The sequence below is a fragment of the Cheilinus undulatus genome, linkage group 17 (genome assembly GCF_018320785.1).
Source record: "Cheilinus undulatus linkage group 17, ASM1832078v1, whole genome shotgun sequence".
Taxonomy (NCBI): Eukaryota; Metazoa; Chordata; class Actinopteri; order Labriformes; family Labridae; genus Cheilinus; species Cheilinus undulatus.
Genome location: NC_054881.1, coordinates 10,090,472 through 10,115,621, shown reverse-complemented (window position 1 = coordinate 10,115,621; position 25,150 = coordinate 10,090,472). Strand labels below are relative to the sequence as shown.

General features: G+C 36.4%; 1 protein-coding gene across 1 annotated transcript in view; it reads left to right on the top strand.

The window, feature by feature from the left end:
• Positions 1-329: 329 nt before the first annotated feature.
• The window catches only part of lhx5 (LIM homeobox 5), a 38,078-nt gene continuing 13,257 nt past the window's right edge, over positions 330-25,150 (top strand). The window contains exons 1-4 of the mRNA XM_041810223.1: positions 330-499; positions 2,860-3,083; positions 5,390-5,667; positions 22,222-22,387. Coding sequence (XP_041666157.1) covers positions 330-499; positions 2,860-3,083; positions 5,390-5,667; positions 22,222-22,387 — 838 coding nt within the window. The remainder of the gene's footprint in view (positions 500-2,859; positions 3,084-5,389; positions 5,668-22,221; positions 22,388-25,150) is intronic.

Here is a 25,150-nt window from a genome sequence, read left to right as displayed (position 1 = left end):
CGAGGGATGAAATATCCAAATAAACACCATTTGAATGATGCTGTTTTAATAGTCAGTGCGCGTGAGAAAAACATGCTGAAGCTCTCCTCCTCTTCCTCTGTGGATTTTGGATTGTGACAAGTGCCAAGAGTGGAGCCCAAACAGGAGCAGGACTACAATAAATCTGAAGGATTGTTGTCACCCTTTGAAGGTTTGGACCAGTTTTCGCCTGACAGCACACACCTCCAGGAGCCAAGACGTTGTTCCCCGTAGATCCGAGTCGCCCCAGTCCGAGCAGCGCAGTCCGTGTAGGCAGGTCGGCACTGTGCGTCCTGCAGGCCGGAGACATGATGGTCCTCTGTGCCGGCTGCGAGCGGCCAATCCTGGACCGATTCCTCCTCAACGTGCTGGACCGAGCCTGGCACGCTAAGTGCGTCCTGTGCTGCGAGTGCAACTGCAACCTGACCGAGAAGTGCTTCTCCAGGGACGGGAAGCTTTATTGCAAAATGGACTTTTTCAGGTAACAGAGTGTGGAGAGAAAAATCTTTAAAGAGGCGCTCTGATGCTCCAGAGTTTAAGATAATAAGGCAAGGCTGGTTTATTTATGGAGCAACACTCAATTCAGAGAGTTAAAACAGAACATTTGAAACATTGGAGGCAGTAAAAGAAAGAAAAGGAAAGGCAAATATTTTTGAAACACAACAAATGTCTTTATCCAAAAAATAAGAGCTAGAAAAATAAAATATCTAAATTTTGGACCTGCTCTGTGCGCCTTAGAGTGCCTTTGGTGAGTTTTATCTTCCCGACGGCCACAAATGCACACTAGGATGATATTTCCATGGAAACAATATTGATTGAATTTCAAAAGTAGGCCTGAAAATACAATAAACGAAATATATGACAGGAAACGCTAGAATATGGCGTGCGTAATGGATAAAATTGGACACAACGCGCTTTTTAAACGCAATATTGATTGTAAAATTCTAATAAATGATAAATAATACTTAGAAATATCAACCATAATATACTGAGGCCTTAACTGACATTTCAAAACATAAAGAGAGTGCATTTCACATGCGTAAAAGAAACGCGTAAAAGAATTAGAATAACAGAAAAATCAGCAATAACAGTGAAGGTTCACGTGCGCATTAGGGGTCCAGATATTTTAAAATAAGCTCATGTTTGTGCAGTTTTATTCAAAAATATAAATAAATGATGGGGAATAACATTTAAGGGATACCATTGTGGCCTAAACTGAAATTACGCGTGCACGCGAGGGGTCAACTGATCCAGTGAGGGGTCAGAACAGTTAAGATAAACGTCATTAATATTCATTTGCATAAAATTAAACACGTTTTTACATGGAATGATGCCAGAATAATTAAATAAACAGGATTTTACGCATAACTGTGATTGGATATTTGTCATATCATGGTTCGTAAAATCAGAGAAAAGGCGATCCATAAATATAATTTCATTTTGCAGGCACGTGCGAGCGTTTTAATCCATTTTACAACACTTTCCCAAACAGCCATTAGACCATTAACCAGTTCACAGTTCCTAAAAGTGTTGCAGGTAATTGAGTGATAAGTGAAGCCCTTGTTTGTCCCTCCCTCCCTCTCTTCCTCTCTCTTAGCATCATTTTCATTTCTATGTGCGCTTTATGTTCTCCCCCAAATTGTCTAATGACATGTAAGACACATTAGCCTTTATTCCCCTCTTTTTCCCCCCCTTTTTTTTTTTTGAGGGGGGACGGGGTGTCGTTGGCCCTCGCGCGGCCTTGGCCGTCATCATCATCATAGCGCAGGTCCCATCAAGCGCTGGATTTAAATGGACGAGCCATTAAGCCGGGCGAAACAGTAATCACCCTAATATGTCCATTTGTTGTGTAAGTAGAGTTGTGCCCTTTTCGCTGGGGGTGGGGGGTGGGGTTGGGGGGGGGACTCGGCCATGCATGTGAAAAAAAGAGGGACAGTGAAGCGATACTATTGCAAATGGAGGGACAAGCCTACATTAGTGTTAAAACAATGATGCACAAAGGGAGTGCTTGCTTTCACCCAGAGGCTTTAACACCCCCAAAACCCTCCTGGAAAGGCCGGCTGGGAATCCAGGTACACCGAGGAAAGACAGCCTGGAACATTTTTAATCATCATTTTTAAAATGCCAGGAATTTTCAGCGAATTTGATAATGAAATACAAAATCCACAGCCACCTTCTCCTCCTCATCCTCCCTGTCAAATGAAGATTTGCCTTCATCTGAATGCTTATTTTTGTTGTGTATGGGAGTCTTTCCCACCCAGTGAAGCTCGTATTTAAGCGGGTGAATATGGATTAAGAGCAGATTTTCACGCTAAGATGCTCCCACTCTGCCTAATCCTGTAATATATCCTTGGCTACAATGTGTTGATTGTCACTAATGCGTTTTGCGTGGGGTTATTGTCAGAGCACCTCCATCAAAATAACGGGCTGCATCACCTCCAAAGTTTATTTTTATATTCAATTAAAAGCATCCACACTCGTTTTCTGTTCGCCCTCTTCAGCTGGATAAATCACGTTTTCATTGATCTTTTAACTGAAATTGGGAAATTGTTATTTCGGGCTTTTATTTTGAAATTGTAATGAACCAAAATGAACATTTTTGGGGCCTTTTGTTATCAGTATCATTTAACATTAATTAAAGCCAGATTTCTGCAGATGATCAGCTTTGAATTATCATTTTTTAAGCAAAATAATCGATCCTATTTGCCTAACTCCAAATAAAATGACGCAACTAAAGAGCGTTTTCACGCAATCTTCATGCGTAAAATAAACTCTAATCTATCTTTTTTTTACAGCAAGTAAATTAATTTGCTTTCATTCTGTCGTCTTTTTTCTCTGTAGGCGTTTTGGCACAAAGTGCGCCGGCTGCCTGCAGGGAATCTCACCGAACGACCTGGTGCGTAAAGCGCGCAGCAAGGTGTTCCACCTGAACTGCTTCACGTGCATGGTGTGTAACAAGCAGCTGTCCACGGGAGAGGAGCTCTACGTGATCGACGAGAACAAGTTTGTGTGCAAAGAAGATTATTTGAGCTCCGGAGCCATTAAAGAAGTCAGCTTAAACTCAGGTAACCAACTATGGAAGAAAGCCATATGTGTGCGCGCTCACGGTTTTTTTTTTTTCTTTTCTTTTGGCGTGGGAAAAAATAGTCAGTGTAAGGAAATAGCTTTTTAGATAAGATACTTCAAGAGACAAAAGAAAGGCAAGGATGCAGGCTTGGAATGTGTGATTTTTTTCAACATTTCGAGGAGTCCGTGGAGAGTTTTTCACAACAGCCTTGTCAGATGAGTGCTTTCAATATTTACCTTTCACAGGACAACGGCTCTCTGTTATATTACGCCACCGTCCACTGGGAATGCTGGGTAGTCTGCCCGTGCGTCTGTGGTTTGTGTCTCAACACAGCCTTAGAGAAAGCTCACGAGGACCCTGCGTAATGCTCCCTTGTCCCATGGAGTCACACATGTACCATTCAAAATAAGAAAAGGTAACATGAGTGTAATAGTCATTTTAATGCGGGGCGTTTTACAGAAATGTTCTGCTTTCCTGTTTAGTTTGCGCATTTTATAGAAGCTGTTTTAGGTTTTCTTTAGGGCCAAATTAGAAAATCCCAAACCACCATAATTTAAACCAGAAAAATCTTTGTAATTTAGACTTTTTGTTTTCTAGTTCAGACATTTTATCTCATAGCAACGTTCAGATTTATCTTAAAATTGTGATGGTTTATACCATAATAACGAGTTTCCTGCCATATTATTGACTTTGTCTCATAATTTAGATTTTTAATCTCACTTTTTCGACTATTAACCCCTTAATTAATATTCTGATCCCCAAATTCTGAATTACTTTGACATTATTTTGAAGTTTTACATCAAAATTTACGTTTTTTTTAAATTATAATTCAACTTTCTGTGTCCTGATTCAGATTTTTTTCGTATTTGATTTTTCGAGTTTGTAAATAATTTCAATTGTAAGCCCATTTAATTGATTAATTGTCTCATTATTATGAAGTTCTACATCATTTTTATATCACTTAAGTCATTTTTAAAGCCTTGATTTGCTTTTAAGCACGTAGTTTCGATGAAAAGCTCATACTGAAATTACTGTCTCATAAATATGACGTCTGGTATCATCATTCTTTTTTTCATGTCATATTTTCGACATTTTGACTCACTATTTTGGTTTTAAACCCACACTTAAATACTATGACTTTAAATGAGACGTTGGATATAATTCTTTTTTTTTTTGCTTTTTTAATCATATTTATGATTTCTTTACCTCATAATATTGATTTTAATCCCATATTAAATTACCGTCTCATAATTACGATCTTTAATATCATGTGTTACTTTCAGACCATATTTTCAACTTTTTAGCAAACATTTTATTGTTTTTATCCCACATTCAAATTACTACCTCGTTTATACCACGTTATATATCATTATTTGTTTTTTTTTTTAATTTCGAGTTTTATTTATTTTTGAGTTATCTCATAATTTAGATTTTTATCCCATTTTATGACCTCTCAAATATGACGTTTTACCTCAAAATTTCGGTTTGAATTCATGCATTCATTATTATTTATTTATTTTGTATCCTTTCAATTTTTTGTCTTAAGTTAAATTTTATCCCATATATGCGACTTATTACTATCTCAAATTCATAACAATATCTCACGATTAAAATTTGTATCTAATAATTACAATTCAACAACAAAATTTCGACTTTTCCCCCCGCAGTTTTCACTTCTCTCAAAATTAGGAATTTTCATCCAGAGCTTTTATTTTTGTCATAATTATGACTTCCTGTTTCGTATTTTTTACTTTGACAAGTTCCGATGTTTTATGCAGAATTTCGAGTTTTTGGTTGAAATTAATTGATTCCTTCCAATTTTATCTCCTATTCTACTTAATATCTCATTATTTTTACTTGTTATCTCACTACGTCTCATGATTAAGGCTTTTATTGCGAAATTTTCATTTTTAACATTTTTATTTATTACATAGATCAAAACTATAACTTACTATCTAATAACTTCAGTTTTAGTCCTTTCAGTCTTTTTTCCCTCAAGATTTTCACCGTTTATCTCAGAATATAAAAATGTTATTCCCTAATTTATCTCTTTGACCTTTTGTGTGATAATGACGACTTCCTGTCTCGTATTTTAGACTTCCGTGTTTTATCTCTGAATTTCGTCTTTTATTCGTGCTTGAAAAGTAGGACAAGCACATCTAAAAGTCTATTTTTTTAAACTAATTAATCTATCATTTCTACCGTATTTCGGCGCCATGTTTTCCGGTCTGTTGCCCATCTCCCTCCCTCCCTCCTCTGTGACATTTCCCACCGTGACCTCTCTCTTGTTTGTCCCCCCTGTAGTGTCGTCGTGTACGGATAGGAGTTTATCGCCGGATCTGCCTGACCCGATTCAGGACGACATAAAGGAGACGGATAATTCCACGTCCTCTGATAAGGAAACGAACAATATTGAAAACGAGGAGCAGAACTCTGGCACCAAGAGACGGGGACCCCGGACCACCATCAAGGCCAAACAACTGGAAACGTTAAAGGCCGCGTTTGTGGCCACGCCGAAGCCCACCCGGCACATCCGGGAGCAGCTGGCGCAGGAGACTGGACTGAACATGCGCGTCATCCAGGTGAGCTCCAGACCAGCGCGAGAGTGAGAGAGTGCTGGAACAGGCTGTGTGGGAGACAAAGACGGATTAGAGAGAAATGAAAGATTATAAATCAGTGGAATTACTTCTTAATTTCACTCAGGGTTTTAATTGAAGTCTTCTTCATTATCTGTGGGAGAAACGTCCAAACATGATGGGATCTATTAGCAGGATATAGATCCACGCACGCGCACAAGTCATGCCCACTCAGACTGATCTGGCTTTGCTCTTCTGCTGGGCAGTATACCGATTTTCAAGATATATCAGTGATCTTTCAAAGGAGATATATTAATACAATATTGTTAATATTGATAGAGGTCATGTCGATTAAAAACATAGATCCTAGGCTTAATAAATGCTCAGTTAAAAGACCGTTTTAGACACAGTAATGTGCCTATTGATCACAACATAATCTATTTAAAATGTCTCATCTAAATCAAGAATTATTAGGATATTTATTAGTTTAAATATAAGCATTTTTATTATTTGTTTAGTCAAGTCATGCTGGCACATATCTGCAACCAAAATAGAAGCCCTAGAAACCCAGTAGTGGGTAATTTTATTGATCAAAACTTGCCAACAAACTTCTTCACATTGTCCAAATTAAACAAATACATTGGCAACATTTGGAAAAGTGGGCACCAGTTCCACTTTTTTTCAAATGTTGCCAATGTATTTGTGCAACATAGACAGCAATCCCTCGCTTTTGGTAGTTTCTGAGCTGTTTCAGATAGTTAAATACAATCAATTACCCAGTAGTGGGCGTATAGGACTCTAATTTTCCAAATGTTGCCAATGTATTTGTGCAAACCCTCATTCGGTTACAAATGTGACCCAAGATCAGAACATTTCTGGACTTTTGGTGCCATGGATCATTACAAACCAGAGAACTCATCATTCTGAAACACGTGGTATTCAAGAGTATAAATAATTCAGCAACTTCCAAAATGTTGCCAATTTATTCTTCCAACTTGTTTGGCAATATTTGATCATTTAAAACAATAAATTACTCAATATTGGGGTAAATGCTATTTTATGGTATCAAACGTGTATCAAGGTTGAAACGGGGCAGCTCCTCACCCTTTGTACCCATTTTTTCAAATGTTGCCAATGTCCTTGTGCAATATAGACAGCAATCTCTCTCATTTGATTGAAAATGAGACCAAATATTATTACATTTGTGCACTTTATGTGCCACAGATATTAAAGTTTTAATCACTTTGAAACACATAGTTTTCAAGAGTATAAAAAATTCAGCAACTTTCTAGTAAGGTGGATGAGCTCCTAACCCAGTTCCAACCATTTTTCCAAATGTTGCCAATGTATTTGTGCAACTCAGACAGCAATCTCTTTCATTTGGTTAAAAATATGACCAAAGATCGGTACATTTTTGCACTTTTGATGCCACAGGTTTTGAGTTTCGTCATTTTGAAACCCACAGCAATCCAATGTATAAAAAGTTTATCAACTTGCAGCAGTGTTGCCAATTTCTGTGCAGTTGGTTAGTTATGTTTTTTTTTGATGATTAAAATCAATAAATTACCCAGTAATGGGTGTAAAGAAGTTTTTCTTGCAGTGGTATCAAACAGGTCTCAGTATAAAGTGGGTGATAGTAGTTAGGAGCTCCTCACCAGTCCCACCCACATATCCAGATGTTGCCAACGTATTTGTGCAACTGAAACAGCGATTTTCCTATTTTGGTAAAAAATATGACTAAGATCATCAAGTTATTGTAATGTTGGATACCATGTCCCATCACAGTGATTGGGATTTCATCTTTGACACGCATGCTATTTAAAAGTATAGTTGTTTGTATCAAACTGGTTTTATTTTTAGAATCATATCAAAGTTTAAAACTCTGCTATTACGACAGACGTTTGTTAAACTTTCACAGAAACAAATATGAAGATGAACATCATGTACATAACCTTGCAAAGCAGATGGATACGCCCGTTTCCATGTTTCTAACTGGCGAATCCATCTTGCAAAGTGACAGGACCAATCAGCGACGAGGGGCAGTACTTTCAGGTGCGGCGCAGTCGTGACGTAAACAAGCAGCAACAAGAAGCCTGTGCAGTTATGGAGCAAGACATTAGCGAGGATGCTGCTAAAGCGCCAGTTTTATCAGAACTTGACGACATTTCTTCGTTAAAGAAAAACAAAGAACAGCATTGAGTTGTTTTCTTTACAAAACCGACGAAAGTCATGTACTGACATGTCTGTAGTCGCCATGGTTCGCATTATGATATTCTACATGGAGTTTATTTCTCGGTAGCGGTAACAACGTCACATGTTTTGTTGCTCTGATTGGCCTGTAAAGATGTGACAGAATGTTCATCCAATCACCCTCCGAGTTTATCAAAGGCTCTGCCCTTTTCCAAGCGCTGTCTATCAGAGGTTTTCCAGATGGATGTGAGAAACAAATCCATGTGGCATGTCAGGTTATCATAATTCGTCATTCAGTGAAAGATTATCAAAATGAAATTTTGATCCTTATCACCCAGCCCTAGGAGAGATCCACCATTAATCTGGGAGCTGTTTTCATGTTGCTGCTATTTAAAACACCATTTTGGTACAATATACTGTAATTATTGTCACCATTATACCAAGTTAAATGTTAAATGTAAATACCAAAATATAACACCATAAATCTTGCATATTTGTGAGCCAATATGCATGATTTGACTGCAATTCTTTCTCACAGTAACAGCCATCACACCTCTGAATTTTTGTTTCAGAATGCAGAAAGTAGCATTATTCTTCCTGTTTTCACCCCCACAGAATCTAGACTTATTTGACCCTTGTAGACCCACATTTGAATATCTGCAGGTACACATACCTTCTTTGTGTTTAAGGGCACTTCTCATCATAAAACGCATATTACGAGACAAAAACAGCCATAAGTGCATTTTTATTTAGCTAAAATAATAATTAAAGACCTGCATGTGGATGATTTTTGTGTTGCATTTTATGGAATTACCTTAAAAATAATGAGGAGAAATTCACCTGAAGTGACTGCAGTTGTATTCGAAGACGATTTGCATTTGATCAAATATAAAAACGAAGGAATTAATTGTTAAGGAAACATGCTGGTTCTTAAAGACTGTAATGGAATTTCTGCAAAGGTTGGTGATGAAATCCATCTAAAGGCTTTTTGTTGCCTTTACAGACAATTTTTATTGGTTTTTCTTAGCGAAAATTTGGATATTTGGTAAAAGACACATTTGGACTACAAAGGGTGTATTTTATTTCATTGACTCTGGGGAAAGTCATAGAGAAATGCGTCTTAATAGGATTTGAGTTGCTTTTACAGACAGTTAGAATATTGAGGTTATATACAGAATGTATTAAAATAATGGTAAAAGAAACATTTGTCCTATCAGACATGGGTTAGTGCATTTTCTCTAGTAAAGGTGAAAGAAAAACACATCTAAAACATCTGATAGTCTCTACCAAAATCAAACGTAATGGTAAAAGCCATGTTGGACTATTAGGATATGTTTTATTGCATTTCCATAAATAAAGGTAAAGGAAAGATACATCTAAGATGGTTAAAATGCCTTGACTGGCATTCTGCATGTAACCTTTTAAACTAAAAGCATTAATATTATGGTAAAAGACCCATCTGGACCATATAAGGTGGGTTTTTATGCAAAAGTCATAGAAAAATACATCTGAGATGGTTTTAGTTTCCTTCACTGAAAATTCACATTCCTGCACAAGAATTATAATTCTAATGGTAAGCATCATGTTTGGCCATTTAGGGTTCATTCAGTTAATTTTTCCTCAAATAGAAGTAAAAGAAAAGATCGTCTTAGATGATTACATTTGCTTTGACTGTTATTCTGCACCTAATCTTGAAACAAAAAGCACATGTGTGACAGAATAAGGGACATTGGGACTATATAGGGTGTGTTTAAACCTCCTCAAAAGAAAGTAAAAGAAAAAGACATCCTAGATCAGTGGAACCTTGGATTACGTTAGATTACTGTCAACTTTGTTTTCAATGATCCCAATAAAACAGACACATGTGCATTTGTCACTTACTAACTTTTATGACCCATCCTGTGGCTGAGTTACGTTGATTTTAGTCAATATATGCAAACTAATGATGACGACCTCAGAGCAGACAAAGCCCTGAAATTTTTGGTGCCCCCCTAGGGGGGCCTGGACCCCAGGTTGGGAACCCAATGTCCTAGATGAGTATAGTTGCATTCTCAGGCATTCTGCACTTGAGCTTCTGCATTAGAACATTAAAGAATGGTCAAAGACACGTGAGCTATTTACTAAATGTTTATTTCATTTCCCTGAATCATAGAAAAAGAAAAATACGTCATAGATGATTAGAGGTGTCTTAACTAATACTCTGCACATAAACTTTTACATTAAAAGCGTTAATATAATGGTAGAATACACATTTGGACTAAATTAGGCATGTTTGATTACATTTTCTTCTTTAAAAGTCATATAAAACACATCTATAATGATTTTAATTGCCTTTACTGATAATTCACATTTGATCTTTTTACTTAATTTGTAAATGAAATGGTAAAAGCCATGTTAGACTATTTACAATGTTTTAGTGCATTTCCTCAAATAGAAGTAAAAGAAAAGTCATCTAAGATGAATGTTGTTACCTTTTCTGACATTCTACTTATAATCTTTTACACTAAAAGCATTAATATAATCATAAAATACACATTTGGACTCTTAGGGATCGTTATTTGCATTTCCTCAAATAAAACCCAAAAACGTCTTAGATGGTTTAAGTTGCCTTGACTGATAATTCACATTTGTAAATACATTTGAACTTAATTGGGTATATTTTATCACATTTTCTCCTTTAAAAGTCATAGAAAAATACATCTAACATGATATTAGTTTCCTTTACAGTTCTTATTTGATCTTTTTGACTAAAATTATAGATTAAATGGTAAAAGCCATGTTAGACTATTTCTGATGTTTTATTTCCTCAAATAGAAGTAAAAGATAAGTCATCTAAGATGAATGTAGTTGCTTTAACTGACATTCAGCATGTAATCTTTGACACTAAAAGCATTAATATAATGATGAAACACACATTTTGACCCATAAAGAGATCTTTATTTGCATTTCCTCAAACAAAACCCATAGAAAAAAAATGATGGTTTAAGTTGCCTTGACTGATAATTCACATTCGTAAAAGACACATTTTGGACTTTACATGGCATCTTAGATCACATTTCCTCCTCTAAAGCTATAGAAAAACATATCTCAAATGATTATAGTGGCCTTTACTGACGATTCACATTTGATCTTCTGTACCAACATCTTGAATATACTTGAATATAATGGTAAGTGCCATGTTGGACTATATGGGATTTGTTCTATTGCTTTTCCTCAAATAGAATCAAAAGAAAATACCCTTTTAGATGATTATAGTTGCCTTGACTGTCATTCTGATTTTAATCCCAATAGAAAAAGTCTAAGTATAGTGGTATAAGAGACATTGGGGCTATTTAGGGCACGTTTTCTTAAACTTCCTCACATAAAAGTAAATGGAAAATAAATCTACGATGAATATAGTTGTATTCACAGGCATTTTGCACTTGATCTTCTGCATGAAAAGCATTTGTACAACAATAAAAGACACCTTTGGGCTATTTACAGTATGTTTTATTGCATTTCCTGTAATCAAAGTAAAATAAAAATATCTCATAGGTGATTTTAGTTGCCTTGATTAACATAGTGTACATAATTCTTTAGATTAAGAGCATTAATATAATAGTAAAAGACACATTTGGACGAAATTAGGCATGCTTTATTATGTTTTCTACTGTGAAAGTCAGAAAAACATATCTAAGATGATTTTAGTTGCCTTTAATGACAATTCACATCAGATCTTTTATACTCAATTTATAAATTTCATGGTAAAAGTCATGTTGGACCATTTTTGCTGTTGCATTTCCTCAAATAGAAGTAAAAGAAAAATCATCTCAGATGAATATAGCTGCCTTTAAATTCATAGTAAATGACATGAATGGACTTTAAGGCTTCATTTGATTTAATTATACCTGAATAGAATGTAAAATAGTGCTACTTATTTTTATACATATATTTTCACAAGTTAAAGAGAAAACAAACATGCATGTAGAGGCTTTGAAATTGGCTTGACTATTCTAAATAAAAAAATAGATAAATCCACATTTTCTGTTGTCAGTAAAAATAAAGTGCACTTTCCTTTTTTCTTTTTACCTTCTCATTTTTAATCCCTCATTCCAGTTTTGCTGCCTCCATACCTGCAGGCGTTCACTTCTCCTGTGAAATTAAGATCTGGTAATCCAATTTCTTGATGCACAGATATAATAGTAAATTCGATGTTTTGTTTGGAAGATCACACGTGTTTTTGTTTCAGCCGCAGAGCCATGAAATTAATGAAAGGTTTCATTTTGTTTTTGCCAAAAGCGGGAGAGAGAGAGGAACCCCTGCAACACACGTGCAAACAAACATGTTGTGCAGCGTAACACACTGTTTTTGGACCCGTCTCAAACACCCACACAGACACATGATGTCTGGGTGCAGACTGTGTCAGGATGATTAGCACCATCTCTGCCAACTGTGATGTGGCTTTTTGTGCACTCGCTGTAATTATCGCTGATTTCACAGATTTACATACCACCCTCCCCTTTCCCACCTCTCTGCTCTTACTCACTTACAGCCTGCTGCCTTTGCTTATTACGGCGGCCCTGCTCTATATCATAGGCTGCAGCCTGCCTGTGTCTGCGTGCACGCACACGACTCAATCAATCAATCAGGCAGTCCATCCCTCCCTGCGCCCGTCCCTGTGTTTTTGTTGCTCGGAGCCAAAATGGAGTCTCTGTTTCGTCATCCTCCTCCTTCCTCGTTGGCTGTGCGTTAAATACCACTGCTCTCAACACGGGGAGCCCTGCGAGCCATACGCGCACGCCGCTGCTTCTCCAGCATGTGTGTTTGTAATCCCTAAGCAACGCTCTCTGGAGGGGAGCGGGAGCATTTCCATAAAAATGTACCCTACAGTTAGACGATTGTTCTCAATAAGCAGGTGTCGCCTTTGCCTGCTGGAGCACACAGAACACAGCCTAAGTGGTTTTAGGTGTTTTTTTTCCCCCCTTCTTCCTCCATGTGTGCGTTTTTGTGTGTGTTTTTGTTAATCTGCAGCACAGTGGGATTCTGCCTCTGGTGTAGCCTCGCTGGGGTTGAACATACATCATTATGCAGCAGTGATGCAAGATGTGTTATGTGCTTATAATGCAGACATTCTTCCGTATGGTGTGTGATGTTTCGACACTTTCTGAAATCCTCCTTTGTTCGCTCTTCAAAGACGGTTTATTTAACACCAATGATGAGCCTTTTTAGACTCTGATTTATAGCTTTGGCTGTTTATTTCTGCTTCTACTGAGGTGCATTGGAGCTATATTTCTATGCATGGCTTTGGCTGTTTATTTACTAACACTTTGGACTAACGCTAGGCAATTAATAGAAATTTAGACTGATTTGCAATATGGCTTGTGCAATAGTTCAAATCACAGAAGTTGCAATATTTCTTTGAACTGAAATGTCCAGTTTAATACTTTTTGTGCAGCAGATTTGATCTTCTACACACCATGCAAACATCAAGTGTCAGTTCTTTTCTAGTATAGTTTGCAAAGCATCCTTTCTTTATTATATAAAGTCACATTGCATTTGCAATGTGAGCCAGAATAATCACAATTAGATATTTTTTTCAAAATTGTTCAGCCCAAGTTGTCCTGCTGATTGCTTGCAAGGCTGTAAGTTAAATAAATCAGTCAATTTACAACCCTGATAGATAAAAATGTGTCACTCATATGGATTCATGCATCATCTAGTGTATTCCTAACCTTAAGGCCTGGCCTACAGGGAATCAAAAACAGTTTATGTGCAATTAGTGCTGCGATATTGCTTATGATATAATACATAAATGGAATCACACGTCTACATGTTTGGTTATCAAGGAAAATACAGAGAATAATGATGGTTTTTAATAGGGCTGGACAATTAATTGCAAATTAGATTAAATCAGGATATGACCTGCTGCAGTTTTCAAATCACAGTGCAATATTCCTTTAACCTGAAATGTGTCAAAACCAGTTTGGTTCATTTTTTCGATGCATAGATTGTTTTTGCTCTACACATTATGCAAACATTAAAGTCTTTTTTAAGTATGGTTTACAAAAATCCTACTTTTCTTGTTCATGTATAGAATTTTCTTGATCAAAATGAGAATAACATAAAAATGATCATTGCCTTTAACCTACTACAGTCCACTTTATTTATATAGCACATTTTAAAAACATTCAAGTTTACTGAAGTGCTGCACGGTAAAAACACAGAAATAGATCACAAACACAACTGAAGTAAAAAGAATGAATAAAAAAATAAATAAAAGCAGGCAAAAACAATATAAAAACCTTTAAAATGAAATGAAAACACATAAAAACAAATAAAAGCCATGAAAAACACAGGGATTAGGACCGTAAAAGACAAAAAAGGACAGAGATCATACAACTCTCATGCTGAATTAAAAGCCAAAGAATAGAAATGAGTTTTAAGACACTATTTAGAAGTCGGTAGGGTAGGGGATGTTTTGATTTCAAGTGGCAATTCGTTCCACAGTTTTGGAGCCACCGCAGGTTTTTTTGGACGACAAGGTAGAGCTGATCAGCAGACCTCAAGGACTGCAAAAGGGGTAGACATTTAAGAGGTCAGAAATGTACTGGGGTGCTGATCTGTTGAAAGATTTAAAAACAAACAATACAATTTTAAAATGAATTCTAAAATGAACAGGAAGCCGGTGGAGGGACGCCAGGATTGGGGTGGTGTGTTCATGCTTACATGTACCTGTTAAAAGACAACAGCAGCATTTTGGACCAACTATAAGCATACGAGGAAAGTCAGATTACTGTGGCAATTAATGTCAAATTTACTTTATGAGCCAAATTCACAATTAGATATTCATGATGGCAGACTGAACATGATGGAAGAGGACTCCTGGTTTCAGTGGGCACCATTCAGGTTTGTCACTTGTTGACGCTTTAGTTTGCTTACCTTGACTGGCACAAATGTTGAAATTCAAAGTATAAGATAGAAGGTTACACTCAAATTAGCATTTGAAACTCAGTTTTTAACCCTTAAACTAAATAACTTTAAACTATCATTGCACACTTAAATAACAAATCTTGTGTCATTATTTAATTCTCAGAAATATGAAGTAACTGTAATTGCAGCACATTTAAATAAACCTTACTTGAACTCACATGACAAGTTTAGTTTACTTGTTATTTTTGAGGCAATGTGTTTCCACATTTTTTTTCAGCAGTTTTTTTTAGTTTCGATTTCTGTAGTTTCCAAATCATAAAAGTTTATCCTAAAGGTACTTCTACAGTCTCACTATCGTTAACTTGAAGGCCTTTCTGCAGACATTTTTGCAAACCAAAGTGTTATATTGTAAATCGTTCAACCCTACTGAGGAGCATTAGACTGAACAGTTATATTACTGTTACTGTTAATTTAAAAAGTTCTAATGTCATAGAAGGGTTGCAGAGAGTGTGGTTTGGTTCTTTTTAAATTAGTGCTGTCAGTCAGTTAATAAAATAATCAAGGATGTCAAAACTTTTCTACTAGCTTTTGAAACAGAAGAAGTGGAGCTTGAAGACAGATTATTTACTGATTATTAGTCAGTCTAGGGTGGTGTTAATTTGTAGAGTATGGATTTTATCCATAAAATCATAAAAAATAAGAGCAGAAGAGATTTTACATGTGTTCCAATCAAAGTTACAAAGTTACTTTAGCCTGTTGTGTAATAACAAATTCAGAAAGTGCCTTTTAATTTTCCAAAACACTGATATAAAGTAGACGTAAATTCAAATTATCGCAGCACACTTAATCTAAGTGCAATTGCAATGTCAGGCTGTGCAATTAGATAATCTCATAACCGAGCACGTAGACTCATGATACCATTTATGTTATATATCTTAATCGCAAATCAAAATATTGTATAGTATGCTTGCACATTTTTACCAAATCATGCGGCGCTATTTCACATGCAGCGTCCTTAAACAGTTCTGTTATCGTACTCTACATTGTTGTATTGTGGAGTTTCTATTCATGTTTGTGATGAAGGGCGAGGCATGGTAGGAGACGTATTTGGACTGTACCGAATGTTTATTTCAGTGTGCTCTGAGGTGCTTTAGAATTTCATTTCTATCCATGAAGATATTAATTTGCTCACACTGATGAGCTTTAGATTGAAAGTATCTTTTACTCTACTGTCAATGTAAAAAAAAAAATCTAAATGTCTGGGAATGATTTCAGAAAGTGTGGTTTCATTCTTCTTATATCTATAAAGTGCCTTTAATTTTCCACTGAGTGTTGTACAATTAGTTTAATCATAATTGCAGTGTCAGACTGTGCAATTTTATAATCTTAGAAAAGTCTACAATGACTTTTGTAAAGTAGTACTTCAAAAATTTAGAATAATGACAGTAAGAAGGCCTTTAAGTGCACAGGAGTGTCACTGTTACACTTTGTAGAGGTACAAAGGAGACACCGTATTGGATCTTTACTGATAGCTGATATGTAGATAATTACAAAATAGTTTTAGCTTCTAAAGATGTTTATACTGATGTTTAAATGTAGTTCAGACCTAAAACTTTAGTCTTTAAAACACAAACCTTAAAACACATTTATGACAGTGTGTGTTGAAGACAATGAAATTATTCAGAAACAATCAATCCATAGTAGCATGAATCTGAATATGAGGGTACAACAAGCTTTAAGCTATGAAGGAGCCGGCTGGGGTGGAGGAGGTGAAGCTGGCTATCAGCTGATCACAACTTAAGGTATGACTTTTGTGAACTAACTCTAAGCTTCATCAGTTTTAGATCGAATGAACTCATTGTTTTTGCTGATATTGCAAATTTTGTGTTACTTGCTTCATTGAAGGGAATTATCATTTTGATGTCACTCAGGAAAACACACATAAAACACGAAAAGGAGTATTTTTGTGAACCATTATAAAAAAATTGACACATGAATGTTTGCATAATGTGCATAAAATCTCCAAAAATGTGATTTATTAAACTGGTGTTCTGACACATTTCATGTTAAAGAAATATTGCAACTTGTGCGATTTGTAAATTGCAGCAGGCCATAACACGATTTATTCTAATTTGTGATTAATTGCCCAGCCCTATCCAATATACTGACAGTAAATAGCAGAAATGCTCATATTTGACAATACAGATAATTCACTTTTTAAACTAATGTTTACTGATACTGATATAATAAGTATCTTTATTATGACAAAAAAGGATAACTTTTTCTTAGTTGGGAACTATTAACTTATTTTGAAAGCAGTGCTAGAAAAACTTCAGGTTTTGTATTTTTTAAATATTTGTCTTAACATTTGTATTCATAGCTGAGAACTACACCCTGTAGAACCATCTTTATTCTCTGCATTTTGCATGAGAACCACTCAAGTAGACTAATGATACCATTTGTGTATTTTATCTTAACTCCAATATTGTCAAGCATAATTGAAATTAAAAATCATTACCGAATTGTGCAGCACTATTTCAAATGCATCATCCTTAAACTTTTCAACCCTTATACTTTCATTTGTTATATTGTAGTTTCTATTCATGTTTGTTATGAAGGGTGAAGCATGATAAGAGACACATTTGCACTATTTAGGATGCATTTGATTGCATTTCTAAAATAAAAGTACATCTAGAATGACTGTAGGTGCACTTGCAGGCATTCAGCTCATCTGCACTGAAGTTTAAATATTATACTGAAATACATATTTAGATACATATTTGTTACATTCAATTCTTCTAATAAGAAAATGATTAACATTGCCATTGCCATCACTGAAAATTCACATTTGATCTTCTGTTTGAAAAATATCCCCATATGTAATAATTTAAGAGACATTTAGACTATTTATAGATTCTGATTTATAGCTTTAACTGTTTATTTCAACTTGTACTGAGTTATACTTCTAGTCATGGCTTTGGTGGCTTACTTGTGCCAACATTCAGAAGCAGTAACTTTAAGATGTATATTACTTTACTTTTAATCCTCTTAATGCTCTTAAAAATATCTTAATGGCTGGAAAGTTTTGCAGCCCCTGTATCTATGTATATACAAGCTTTTAAAGCAGCCCCAAACACAACTCAGATGTGAACAGTTTTATCTGGATTGGCTTATGTTTGATTTGCAAAAACAATCCACCTGTCAGCAGTTATTATCTAGTATAATTCATGATAAAAACATACTCAGTAGTTAATTCTTGATTACAGCTGCTGTTATCTGCATCAACAACTTCAGGATCTTTTGATCTATCTGCAGCATGTCACGTTAGCAGCGAACTCAGGGATGGAGAACAAGACAGCCCCAGAAATGTGCTGCCAAAATATCTCAGTCGCCCTCTTGTGGCTGACTGCGGTAAAGGCAATCAGGACTATCTCATTTCTTAAAGCTACAACTCACAGGTCGGAAAAATATTGAACAGTATTAAACTCAACCTTATTTCATACATGAGACATGTAGCCCAAAGTGCTTTACAAGTAATCGCAATACTTTATAGTATTATTAACATAATACTAGTGTACCTGAAAGTCCAGCCCCCATGGGTCATCTAGTTAATTTCTTGTGTGTTTCTGCTCTTTTGACAGTATGTATCAGCAGGATGTTGTATAAAGATGCTCAAATAACTTAACTTTCTCTTGAAATATTTCTCTTGATAATCACAGCAGGGTGAGCCAGTGTGTGAAGGCTTATTAGTGATGGAGTAATGTATTACTGCCATCATCCTAGAGTGCAGAACTGAACCAAGCAGCTGCAGAAAATGATCAAACACTATTAGAACTTAATATTTTAATGTGAGACACTGCTCTTTGGTGCATTTACTGGAGGGACGTATCAGTGGGTTCCTCTGTCTTTTGCATGGATTTTAATTACTGTAATAATAAAAGGGTCTTTATTTGTTAAATTGTAGAAGGTACCAGGCCTTTAAATGAAGGAGATTTATCATTTGGAGTCAGGCCTTTATTTCTAATTCTCTCTGAGAAATAGGACCAGTCATTTTTAATACAAAGCAAATATCTTAACATAACTTCTATAGTAATTGACTAAAATATTTTAATGAATTGGGAGTTATGTCAAAACTGAATCATATCAAGATAATAACATTATAATAACAGATATTTTCCTTTCTTTGTTTCAACTCTAAGCCTCAGCTCATCTTTTTAACATTTTAAATATAAACTCTAAGTGTGACAGGTAACCTCCTGTGTCAGTGAGAAGATTCCTGCTATCTAAAATCAGTGAAAGGGACGTTGCTGACATGTTGTTGATCAGTGAATGATTCTGATGGTGCAGTCATATCTGGCTCTCTCTGTGTACTCAGATCAGCCAGTCTTTCTTTTGGGATTTGCAGTATAAATGGATTTTAAAAAAGAGGTAAGAAAGAAAAAAAATGGTCTGCAAATATACTTGGGTGGCTGTGATTATACCAAACCTAGTATGTTCCGTGTGTGGGAAAGACTGCATACTGCAGTTAATTATTGTGGTAAGATTCAAGATTGGTGGTACTGCTTGTTTTTGCATCGCTATTAAAAAAAAAAAAAACGAACATAAAAATCCTCAAAAAACAGAAATTTTCCAGCAGCATTAAAATACTTTTTTGCAGTTCTTTGGGACACAGTTTATTGCAGAGGTGAATTAAAGATCAGATCTTAAGGAGTGCCCAGTCCTTCATAAAAATTCCTCTGGAGCTTTCAGTCCTCTTGCCAAACCACCAATTTCCCAAAAAACATGCAATATTGTCCTCCTACCAAACCATTAGCCTGCTCATCATTAATGAGCCACATGTTACTATCAGTAGGGTCATGTTACATCAGCACTACCTGTTACATGCACTGCTTATCACATGTATCTCTACACTGCACACTGTTACTACAGTACTGTTCTTTTATTTATTTATTTATTTATTTATTTAGGATTTATTTTTGGGCTTTTTAATGCCTTTATTGATAGCGGAGGGGCGGGGGGCGGGGGGGTAGACTCGGTAGAGGGATTAGAGAGCTGGGGAGAGACATGCGAGAAAGTGCCACAGGCCGGATTCGAACCTGAGCCATCCGTGTACGTGGGGGGCCTCAAATAAACCACTAGGCCACCTGCGCCCCGTGGTACTTTTTCTGCTGTAACTTACACAAGTTCTTTCCTCAACCCTTAAAAGTAATTTCTTTTCAAAGAAAAGGGCCTAAAAATAAACATTACCCCACCAGAAACCTAAATTTTTTATTATTAACTAATTAAGTTTTCTGTCATTTATTACAGAGGCAATAATCTCCTTTACCCTGACTTGAAATTATCCTGTAGAATTAAGTGTTTTGCTTGCTGAATTTAAAATAGGGGGATATTTTTTATTCAGTTTTTCTCTACAGTTAAAAAAATCTGATTAGGCTTTAGCTCCTATTAGAATCATTTCAGCTGAGATGACATTTAGGGGTGATGCAGCACTCCTAAAAGGGTCTAAAAACACCCAAGGTGTACTGTAATATAGAGTAATACAGACTCTGTAAATTAGATTTTGCACGGCTATTATGCAGCTGTGATTTGACAAAATGCCTCAGCAGCACTACATTAGTCATACATGCTAATATTGCCACTGTTTTGCTTTAAAATGGTTTTGTATCTTTTTGTTTTGCTCTGTCTTAAACTAAGGGTAATTGACTTCATTTTTGGATGCAGACCTGCAATAAATTTGAAAGGTAATTAGAAACTTCAGGTGAAACAAAAACATGAATTTAACCACAGATAAAGGAACTTATTATGGATTGTAAAGGAAATAAAGGTGCAGCAAAAGGTACATGTTTTGTATCACAAAGTGTAGATAACTTTTGACTTGTCCTCTGAGCTGTCGGTGAGTTCTTTAGAGTGAAATGAGACATTAAGAAGCAGTGGTGGACTTATATTTTATATTTTACATCACTGTGCCTGCAGGGAGATGCTGCACAGTGTGCTGAAGGGGACAACAGAGCATGTAGCTTATTATAATTCATGTAGGGCACAGCCCAGCCAGGATCAGTTGATTGCCAGCTGACCCCAACCCAAACTCTTACAGCCAATCAAGCTCTATCTCTCAACACAGCAGTCCATTTGAATATGACGTCCTTCTCAATAATCCCTGCTTGCATTAATGCTGATGCAGCACACTGCTGCTGCTGGCAGAGCTAAACCTCCTCCACCCCAGCTTCCTCCTTTATAGCATAAAGCTTGTTGCATCATCATATTCAGATCCATACTACAATGTAGTAGTTGCCTGTGAAATAATTTTATTGAAGTCATTATGCATTGTCATAAATAAATCTATCCATATGAGGGGTTTTAGTTATGCACTCCCTGGACAGTCAAAGCATGCTGCTCATATGCTGCAAAATATCCATTTTGTAATAAAATGGTAAAATGTATGACAAGGGTGTTCCTGACTGAAATATAATTAATGCAAACTTGTTTGAAGACATCTGAAGATTGCTACATAAGGAAGTGTGAGCTGCAACTAGTAGCTGATGTTGAGTTGTTGTAGTACATGTTTTTTTCTTGCTTGATTGACTGTGATTACTCTCTGCCTTTGGCTGCAAGCTTCGACCTGCAAGAGTGCTCTCCATCCTCCCATGCCCCCACCCCAATAACACTGTGGCCCCATTAGATATTTCCAAGCCATGCAGAGATTGTAAGCTAAGCCCACCCCTATTGCTTGGCTATATTTACCAAACAGTTTTTCAGCCACAGTTTTAAGTTCATGGATGAATTTTATATAATGGCCTTCCTTGTTCATTCTGCAAGCTCCTTGCAAAGCATTCTGGGATCGCTTACATCACAAACTAGGAAGGCTATTATTAACAGCTATTCTCCCTCACTATGTGAAAGTTGTCGACAAATCAAAAACTACTGTTTAGTAAATTCACCTGATTGAGTGCAGTTTTTATTGGCCAGGGTTAAGACCAAGTTGCAGTTGTTCACAGTGAGTAGAGTCTGAGTATTTTAAAAACAGAGGTAAATACCATTTGTCAAAATAAAAAAATAGATTTTTTGTATGAGAGACCTTTGAATACTTACATCTATTGCATTTAAATTTACATTTTTTTGGTTCCAAAGCAGACTCTGTAACAGTGAGCATGAAATTGAAAAGATAAGAGAAATCAGGTGAAATGATCGAGAATCTAATGAAACTGATACATATTAATGTTATCCATTCTACCTGCTCTGCTTCCTTTTTTCTTCCATGATGCAACATACTGGATCTTGTGGGTGATTGTCATCAGAGTCTGAATCTTACAACATGATGTGTGTTCTTGGCATGACATGGGAGACATTTGAGTGGAAAACGGTGTTGTAGGAGATCTAAAACCAAATTTAAAAGTCTGAAACAGTTTAAAACAGATTAGATCAGCTGATAACGTTGGTCCCCGTCCCTGTGCATCGATGCAGGTTTGGTTCCAGAACAGAAGATCCAAAGAGAGACGGATGAAGCAGCTGAGTGCTCTGGGGGCCCGGCGGCATGCTTTCTTCAGGGGGCCGAGGAGGATGAGGCCCCTGGGAGGCAGAATCGAGGATCCTGACATTTTAGGACCTGGAGCTTATGGATACTATGGAGGTAAGACAAAAACAAGTTGCAAGTTGTGTTTGTATGAGTTGTGTCAACAAATACGGTGTAAATCAGCACTGAAAGGTCTTGCAAATGAGTGGAAATCTTCAAAAATTGTGATGTTGTGCACTTTATTATAACTCTATCGGAATTTACCAGCAGCACCAGTAATCCAATAGTCACAGTTATAACTTCAGTTATTCTAGAGACTGCTTGCTCTTGTTTCTTTAGACCTAGAAGGTCATGATTTACTTCACTCTTTCATCCTTTATTAGAAATACAAAGACGCTGATCTGTCATCATTTAGTCTCTAACCTTTGCCATGATTCCCTCATTGTGTAAACAGTTTTACTGTGAGTTGGGAAATATTCTTCAAAGGATTTGTATTAACTGATTAAAAAAACACAAAAGTCTAGCTTAGTTCAAGTCAGTTTTCATTGGAATGTGTTGGCATACCTCAGTCATGTCTTCAAGCTGAAAAGAGTCCATTTATAAAGATGTATCTGCACATTTTCTGAATGGACTGCTTAAACAATAGGAAGAAAAAACTTGTAAAATGTGATTCCAGAGAGAGGAGTCATCCTTTTTGTGTCTCTTGGCTTTTATTCACAATGAAGGATAATACACAATGAAGTCATGCCCTATAAACTTCGATATGTTTCAGTATTTGATGGAGTCTCTGTGCTCACTTTTTGAGTGTCTTTCTTGTTAATTCCTGTCTTACCTACCACAAGTTATCCTCATGAAGAATCTAAGGCATTTGTCAATGAAGGTAATTCTTTAGAGTAGATTTAACAAAGGAAGTTTATTAAGTGTTAACAGAAGTTTGACACGACAAGTATCCTGAAGAAGACCCTGGCTCTAGTCAACAATGGATCCACATAAAATAGACCATATTTAGCTTCTCCATCTTTAGCTACAAAGCTGACTGTTAATATTTTAAAAAACATCTAAGTAGAAAAACTGACAACAGCACTTCACTTCATAGAGGGGCAGGTCAGGGCGTCAATCTAGACGAGAATGTAAGAAAAATTCTGACAGGCTAGACTTGTTGAATCAGGGGCGTCTTGGATGCGTTGTCAATTATGCCACACTACAAGGTCATTTGTCGATTCATAATCGCAGTCAGGCCAAAATCTAGCTAAATTTGTGTAGTCTGTGCCAGCCTTAAGGGGCACGGCTGATTTGACCTGCAGACCAGCATGGTGTAGCTGTTTGTCAGGAAGCTCATGACCCACCACAGCTCCCCGTCTTTGTCTGATTCTTGGCTTACAGGAAGTTCAGTTGAAACTGAGTTTTCAATATTAAGGCTGAACACAGCTCTTCTTCAGTAAGCTAATGGCTGAGATGACTTTGTTCAGTCTATGGATTTAACTCCTGAAAGAAGTTTTTTACAATGCAAAACACATCGGACCGAGTTTTGGTCTACCCCTGCATTTACTAGATAATATCTTTGATATATTCTCTATGTTTACATGCAGTTAGAAAAAACTGGACTTTTAAGATACTTGTAAACATTTTGGTCCACATGAAATGAAAGTTAAATTTCTTAAAGTTGGGCTAAAGCACCTAGATAATGATAGATATAGCTGGAGATCACCTTATGGCCTTTGCACAATGAGTCTGTTTGTTCTATTATAAATTTACTGCACATTAAAAAACATTAAACTTTATGTTGCTGTTATCATGTTTGCACACTGACTCCGAAACTTTCATCCTTCACCTCTCTGTCTCTCAGTCCTTCTAGCTGAAACTTTGCGTAAACACCATGATTTGCCCATGCATTAAGTGGATTTCAGCAGTCCAACATTATTGAAAAGACCAGACTTAATACTCACAGCCACATAACAAAGAGACTGGACTGAAAACTTGAGCTTTTCACAGCACTGTGGCACACAAGCTTATGAAAAAACCCCTGTAAAAATCTATGCAGGATGGATGAACTCAGTGTTTTTTCAAGGAATGAAAGAAACACAGAATCACCTTCACTGCTTTGTTTTCTTCACTGTATGAGACTATTTTGACTTGTACTGCATATTTTCACAATGAACTGGAAAATAATCACAAAGGACTGGCTGTGCAGGGTTTGAGTTTAGGATGTTTTAAATCAGATGTTTGCAATCATTAAATTCCAAATGTGAAAAATGCATGTGAAAAGACCTTTACTCTTGTATGTTAATATGTCAACTGGCTTCAAATTGGGCTAGATTTATGTGCAGTTTCTGTTTTGTGTTGACCAGGAAGTCAGAACGGGTAAACACGTGGCATATAGTTTAATTGTGGCTTTGTAATACATTATGATATTTTAATGAGATTTAATCTGTGGTTAATTTACATGATTTTTTATTTACTTTAATCTTCATTTTGATAAATGAAGAGGTAAGGAAAAAATGTATTTACAGAGACTCTGTTGTGATGAGCAGCTTCAGAGCGAGAGAAAGAGAGGCGGTATGTAGAGCGCCTGTCAGGTTCAGGTTCATCTTATATTTTCATTACAAATCTTACTTGAGATGTCAGACTACAGTCTGGGTATCAATGGAAGCAGTGAACTTTTCCCCTTCTGTTTATCTGTAGAGCCTGTATCAGACACCACTCGTACTCCAGCTTAAACAAGGGGCAAGTGCTTTATGTCTGTGAATAATTTTATAAGGCAGACGGATAAAAAATACAGACCTGGTTGGAAATAAGGCAAGAGGTCCGCTCTGCAGTAGTTTATAGTGAAATATGTCCACAAAGCCATGAGAGGACTGCCTCTTTGCCTATGTCGGCTAC